This window comes from Bremia lactucae (genome assembly GCF_004359215.1).
Source record: "Bremia lactucae strain SF5 chromosome Unknown BlacSF5_NotPlaced_187_SHOA01000117.1_49188bp, whole genome shotgun sequence".
Lineage (NCBI taxonomy): Eukaryota > Oomycota > Peronosporomycetes > Peronosporales > Peronosporaceae > Bremia > Bremia lactucae.
This window is the reverse complement of record NW_027152200.1, coordinates 29,808-37,157: the sequence shown is the minus strand read 5'-3', so window position 1 is coordinate 37,157 and position 7,350 is coordinate 29,808. Positions and strand designations below refer to the sequence as shown.

At 44.2% G+C, this 7,350-nt stretch overlaps 1 protein-coding gene across 1 annotated transcript; it reads right to left on the bottom strand.

Moving 5' to 3' along the window:
• Positions 1-1,249: 1,249 nt before the first annotated feature.
• Positions 1,250-2,161, bottom strand: CCR75_009506 (uncharacterized protein; the record flags this gene model as incomplete). The annotated part of the gene is made up of 1 exon (XM_067967545.1): positions 1,250-2,161. One exon carries the CDS (start codon positions 2,159-2,161, stop codon positions 1,250-1,252), a length of 912 nt encoding a protein of 303 aa, XP_067815896.1.
• Between the last annotated feature and the right edge of the window lie 5,189 nt (positions 2,162-7,350).

Below are 7,350 nucleotides of genomic sequence, written 5' to 3'. Positions count from 1 at the left end.
TATTTTAACCAATCTTAAATATCACCTCTGTAGATATGCACTGATGTATTTGCCTTGATTAATAGAAACTGCCGAAACGATTCTTGTTATTAATTCAAGTACATAGGTCCAATTCTAACGAAATTGACGGCGGGACACAAAGCGGAGGTACCTCGAACTTCACATACACAAGAGTACAGATAAATTTATCGAAGTAGCTATGGGTCTTAGCTACCAAAGGTTATTCAACGGATTAGAATTTTAGCAAAATAAAGCCAAATTAATATAATGAGTTTCCCACGTAACGATCTTCTATCTACTACTGAGCTTATCATATTAATATCTAACTAAGTATGGCGCCTCCTTGCGCACCGCACAATCGTGTCTTGAACCGATTGGCGGGGTTGATTTAGACTTAAATCAACCAATTAATAGAGCTAATGTCCTATTGCATCAACAGTACCAACCTTGGTATTATTGGAACTATTCTAGTTAAAATAATAAAGATAATACTTTGTACTTCTTTGTTTGATTCCTTTTATAGAAAATGATAATTGTCATTGCTCTTACAGGAAATAATACTTATGTAATGGGACACCCCGTTTCAATCTATCAACATTAGGAAAGGTGGAATCGGGGAGTCAATAGTTTCCAGCATTGCCATAGATGTTCATATAATTTTTTCACACTTCGGCCAATTTTACGTTTGAAAATGCTAGAACATTTATGATTTTAATAAGAAAAACGATCGTGAGTTGAGCATACACATATAAGTTATGTCACAACGTTTCTAGTCTAGGCAATTGTATTTTTATATGCCTTTTGTAGGCGGGCACGGCTTAATGCGGCCACGCCCTACTTAGACACACAACCCTAGCACAGCGAGGAAGCGGATAGACCGTCTTCTCTTGCGTGCAGTGACGTAGTTGTGGTAGGCGCCTTAGCGACCTCACCCAACGCACTAAATACTCTAGTAAAGTGTCGTCACGGAAGCGGTTTTTCGGCTCCTCTTGCGGACTTACTAAGTAGAAAGTAGTTTTCAGACGTATCGGATGACGCTACCCGTCGTCACGGATGACGCTAGGCGTCATCCCTCCTAGTGTGAATGCACGTATGTGCATCAAATACACAAGGGTTGGTCACAAAGTAGACTTCGATTAAATCATGCAATCAGATTAAAATGATTTTGAACATGTCATTGCTAATAGCTTTCGACTGACTAATTAGTGCCTGTCAGTATTAACCTCAAATTTATTTGAGGACAGCTAACTTAACGGTGACGTCGTCGCACCGAACACTTATTAGTAGATGGGGCTAGTGAAGGCGCATCGAGGATGTCGGTAGCCGAGTTACCACCGGTGTCGTATGTGCTGGTATCTATTTTCCCGGCGTCCGTGTTGGCGGACGCATCCGTGCTGGTCTCCTGAGTCTCTACAGCGGGGATGTCTGCCTCAGGCGACTCTGCTTCGGGCGTGTCATCTTCGGGCGGTTCGTCCGCTTCTGACGTGTCCGCGTCTGGCGTGTACGCTTCTGACGTGTTTATCTGAAGCGTATCGTCCGTTTCGGGTGTGTCCGCTGTTGGCTTGCCCGCTTTCTTGGGCGAAGCACCTTTTAAGGGCGCGCAGGCTGTGTAGATCTGCCACGGAGTTGTGTGCAAAGCGATCCAATGGGATGCTAGTACGGAGGCTCCCTCGCACTTGGACTTATCGTACGGCAATCTCGCCGGCCGCTCCTTGAATGTCACAGCGCAGTTCCAATCGGAAAACGCGAGCACGTCATCGCACCAGACCTCGCAAGGGCCGTAGTGCCAAGTATCAAAGCCATCCCATTCCACCATTTCGGGCAATTCTTGCGGATCTCCGTCAATCAGCGCAAAGCCACACTCTTTTGTGGCCCCATCCACTGGCTTTTCGGTCGCAAACGCGAATTCCCGGAGTGTTTTGTACTTGCTTTGATTGAAAGCCGTGAAGTACGCGTCTATATTTGTCTCCGCGCCGGCGTTGTACGTCATTCCAGTTGGAAGAGGCAACACCTTAGAGTCGATAATGCCTGTCGGACTATTTTTGTTATAAAAGCCTTCTCGATAGGTTCCTGGCGGTGTGATCATGTTGTTGTGCGCATTCGTGAACGCAAGGAGCACGGCCACTGCCACTGTTGAGATCTTGACTGGATGCTCGAACATATTCTATCGTGAAGTGGTTCCAGGTTGACAAGTTTAAAATGACAAAGAGGTATGTCCGTCGAGCAGGAATAGTTCGTGCACGAAGGACGATGGGACGAGGAGAAAGAGACACTCGAGCGGCGATTATGTGCAGCATATTTTTGTTGGGTACGGAATCCGCTCCCTTTTCGAGCAGTCGAAAGGACCGACTATTCGCCTTTGAAGTACTTGAAAAAATTAGATCTGCTATAGGGCATCTTTGATTTTTTGATCGAAAAACATGTGGATCTCCCCCATCATATTTTTTATCCTTATAAAGATAGAAAAGTGATGGGGAATAGAGTAAATATGTCGCCCATCGCACTACGATTACTTAGCGAGATGAGAAGGATGCAGATAACAAGACCGCAGGAGGATTGACGCATCTTTAGGTGTGGATAATACGATTTTCGAACCATAAACGCACAAGTAAAATAATTATAATCATTTTTGGCTCTTTTTGTAACGAGGTATATCGTTGCACAAATATCATTTTTTGAAAGAAGAATAATAGATACTATTTCCTACAAGGAAAAATAAAAAAATTAAATTATAAAATCGTTATTTAGCCTCTGTAACCAGTGTAACAGGGTGTATCGTTACATAAAATTAACACTCACAGGTTGTTAATTAATATATTATATAAAAGGTAGATAGTATTTGGAGGATATTACTTTATATAGTAATGTTCAGAATTCTTATCCATCAATAGGTATAGACCATTATATCTATTTATTCCGCAGACTAATCAGCTGTAGATGTAGACGGGAGTGCGATGCGGATTCGCTTAGCATTCACTTGCATGTTTAGTATTCGGTTTTCATTTGGTTGTCTTTGCAAGATAGATAGCAGAGATATATAATTATATTAATACAGTTCTCATTTAACCCTCTTTAAGCTAGTTACCTTTAAGAGAAGTCTTCCTCTGCACGTACTAGTGTACGTGAAATAACTCAATGCACCACTCGCAACTGAAGCAGTGCGAAGTGGGCTTGTACTGAAGCAGTACAATTCGTAGTGCCTCGTTACACCTGGTAGTCCGTCCAAAGACCACATTTCCCACACCTAACATGGACATGTTAAATGATAGTGGGAGTACGCATCACGTTTCCCGTGAAAGCTACCCCTTTCTAAGTGACTTAGAAAGGATTGCGGTCGAACGAATGAGTTCGACCTAAGAAACGATGCAATCTTAGCAATGCTGTCCAATTTAGACAGAGATGCCTTCCATTCAGCCATCGCCAAGTTCATACAACATGAACTTGATGAGATGAAGGAAAAGTAGCTTTGCTGAATCAGCAAGGCTCTCAACAGGCAGAACTGTTGAGGTTACAACAGGTACAGACACCTGTACCTGGGATGACGCAAATGCGTCGTCCCGAAACTCTAAAGATTGACATCTCTAAGTATAGGGGAGTCGTAGAAGACTTCCTCTTGAGATGGTTTGTCGAGTTGGACGATGCCGTAAGGGCACGTCACATCGTCGACGAGCAAATGAAAGTCGCATTTGCTCAATCAAATTTGGCAGGTCGTTGTAAAACTTGGGCATTGGGCCTTAAGTTGCGCGACCCATACGTCTTTGGGTCGCTAGAGGCTTTTAAAGCCCGGCTCAAACAGACGTTTGAACCACCAAGGGCTGAGTTTAGAGCTCGTTCAGAGCTTCTGAAACTCAAGCAAGGCAAGCGTGATGTTCACGCATATGCCCAGCACATACGACTCCTAGCGAGTTGTATTACAAATAATCCAGTTCATAAACACACGTTGATTGCGGTTTTTATTTAAGGTCTTACGGATGGTCCCGTAAAGACCCACCTGTTCCGCTGACACTGGATACGCTATAAGAAGCAATATCCGTTGCGGAACAGGAAGACTTAAGCTTGAGACAGACTCAAGCTAGTTCGTCATCGTATCGTCCTCCAAGACGACACGAGCTAGGAAGTCTAGTACAAATGGACCTCTCTTACGTCGAAAGCGAGAGACCTCGCTTTTCAAGCAATAAGCGATTGCAGGAATGCCATCGCTGTCAAAAGTTAGGACATTACGCTCAGGAGTGTAGTGCTCCACGCCGAGAACCGAGAGATGATGAATTTTAATTTAAACCGAATGTCAAAAAGGGCAACGGTCGCGGGTCCGACGTTGTTGCAAATCGCAACAGCGAGGCGGACCGCCAAAAAACGGTCGGGGTCAGTAGGGGCGCAACGCCCCACTGATCCAGCAACCTAAAGAGAGTTTGCAAATCTCTTGACTAAAGTTGCTCCAGACACACAATCATTATGTGTCTCTGCACCTAATGACGAGGGATACCTTATCAACTTGAAATTAAAACTGACAAATGATTTGTCACTTAAAGACCTATAATTCCAGCGCCTAAAGTCTATAAGTTGTTATAAATACACCTTATTAGATTCTTTCTTTGTAATTTTTTATAAAAAAACAAAATTTATTATCTGGTAACCTGATAAATGCACCTTGATTTACAAAACACCCTCCTGACAGATATAGTATTTTCCGATAAAGGAGGCGCGCTAACAGTTGTTGGTAGAACAAAGCTAGATGGAGTATCAAAACAGCTTAATCACATTATACCCGTATCATTTATTAAAAATTTAATTGACACATCTATAACTAATTCTGCATGCCCTAAAGCAGCCTTAAAGCGGACTTGGAGCGTCGAATAGCTTTATTTGTCGCCAGTCACAAGAGGGTCGCACGCTCAAATATGTTGAGCGCGACATCCCTCCAACGAAGATGACGGTGCGTCTAGCGACAGGCGCATCGATAAGAGTAATGAAACGCGCAGTGAAATTTCACTAAACGTCAAAAAATTACAGTACGATGATGATTTCTTCGTACTGGATTTGGATGACAAATTTGATGTCATCCGAGGTTTTCATTGGCTTAAGAAATATGAGCCAAGAAGCAGCAGGCAGCATCGATCCGTAAAGATGCCTGCCACTTGTTCATCGGATAGCCATCTCATGAACGTCTTGGAGCGTTTAGAAGCGTCTGATGTACTACGAGTGAAAGCGATGGCCTTACTTGTGGTACGGTCGTTAGTACAACTGCACGTGATCATTGTGTAATTTCCAATCACCCTATGGAGTCAGCTTCCGGCGGGTGTGCGAATACACAGGCAGCGCCGAAGGTCCACCACTCGAATAACTCGAGTGGATTGAGACATGAATGATCGCCAAGCGAGCGACATTCAAGAAGTATACCGGTTGTCCAAAATGGACATCACGGTGATCCTAGGTCGAGTAGAGAGTCGACCGTAGAGGACCCGACTGTGATAGCGCAATCACACTCGGAAGACGTTAAGGGAAAAGGTCCCCACGTACTTGAGGGGAAATCTCCTCAAATTGTTGAAGTTACTAGACTTCTAGATCCCGAGAGATTAATCCCTCGGCAGCCTGTGGATAAATCCCAGGAAGAACCCGAGACATAAAATGTCTTGGTTAATAACAGCTCAAGAGTAGGCGCTTATACTCTTGATCTGTATGCGCCTCCGAAGTTAACTTCGGAGATTACTTAATTACCAACCCTAGATGACAAGCGGTTCTTGAGAGATCTGCATGGTGGTAAAATCAAGCAGATCTGCGTACTCGTCACAGAGGACGGTTATGTAACCGCCATACGGTCAGCGGTAATTTTTGCAGAGAACGTACGGGTTCTTAGCAGCTCATCGATGAACGAAAGCGTCCTCGACGCGAAGACTCGGATTAAGAGATATACTACTCCATCCTGGAAGTCACTTATACAAATACTTTATCCAAGGATTAAATTAAATTCAAGGATGTATTCCCTAGAATAGTTCCATGCGAGTTGCCTAATAAGAAAGGCACTCGACATGAGATCGAGCTCAGATCGGGCTCAAATTACTGTGTCATGAAGCATTGACCACTCACTGCCTCGTATACAAGTACTTGCGATCGATAAATTCTTTATCGAACGATTAAAAGCGGACCAGTCAACCTCCCTCTCCGACCTCCTTCTGTGTGCGAATGGCCACAGGAGGGTGGCGGATAGTGCACGCATTGAATAAACTTAATCCTGCAACAATACCGGCCCAAACGCCGATACCTAGAAAAGACGTAATCATCGATGGTATGTCTAAGAGTACCATCTTCTCGTCTATGGATCTGATGGATGGATTTTATCAAATCCTATGCATGAACGAAACATCCCGTACACAGCAGTGAGCACTTTCAGTCGGATGCTCTGGGAATGGCTAGTGATGCCTCAGGGGCTTAGTAACGCCCCTGCAACATTCAACAGATGCGTAACAAATCTGTTCAGACCGGTGCGAGAATTCGCACCGAGTTATTTTGACGATATATTCGTCCATAGCCGGGGAATGGACGGTAAGACGGAAATGGAAGCTCATAAAACTCACGTTCGTCAGGTTCTTACACTTACACGAAAGCATAAGTTCAACGCAAATCTCAAGAAGTGTATATTTGCTGCATGCGAAATATCACTTCTTGGGTGAATCGTCGGTAAACACGGTGTGCGCCCTGATCCCGAAAAGATCAAGGCAATTACGGACTGGTTGGTTCCAGTCGATGTCAGTGGACTTAAAAAGTTCCTTGGATTAGCGGTGTACTTGCACAAGTACTCTCGCAATTATGCAGAGATGACAGTTCATCTCTCACGTCTCTTGAAAAAAGACGAGAAATGGCTATGGAACGCAGATTGTCAGCGTTCCTTTGAAGGTATCAAGCAAAGCTTGATGCAATCGCCCATTTTGGCGATTGGAGATCCATACAGACTATTCTATGTGGTCTGTGACGCCAGCGATTTCGCAATCGGCTGCGCGTTAATATAATACGATACAGACGGCGCGGAGCGCGTCTGTTACCAATCGCGTCAGCTGCAACCAGCTGAACGCAATTACCCAATGCATGAAAAGGAACTCTTTGCCATGAAATATGCAGTGACTAAATTTAGGGTCTATTTTCTAGGAAATAGACCGTTCATCGTATATACGGACCATGCGTCATTACGCACGGCCGTAAATAGCCCACACCTCTCGCAAAGAATGGTGAGGTGGCTATCCTTCTTCGCGGAGTATAACTTCTCCGTCGAATATAATCCAGGACGACTTCATATCGTCGCTGATGCGTTATCACGCCGACCCGATTTCGAGTCAGCAGTGCAGTCCAACAGTGAAA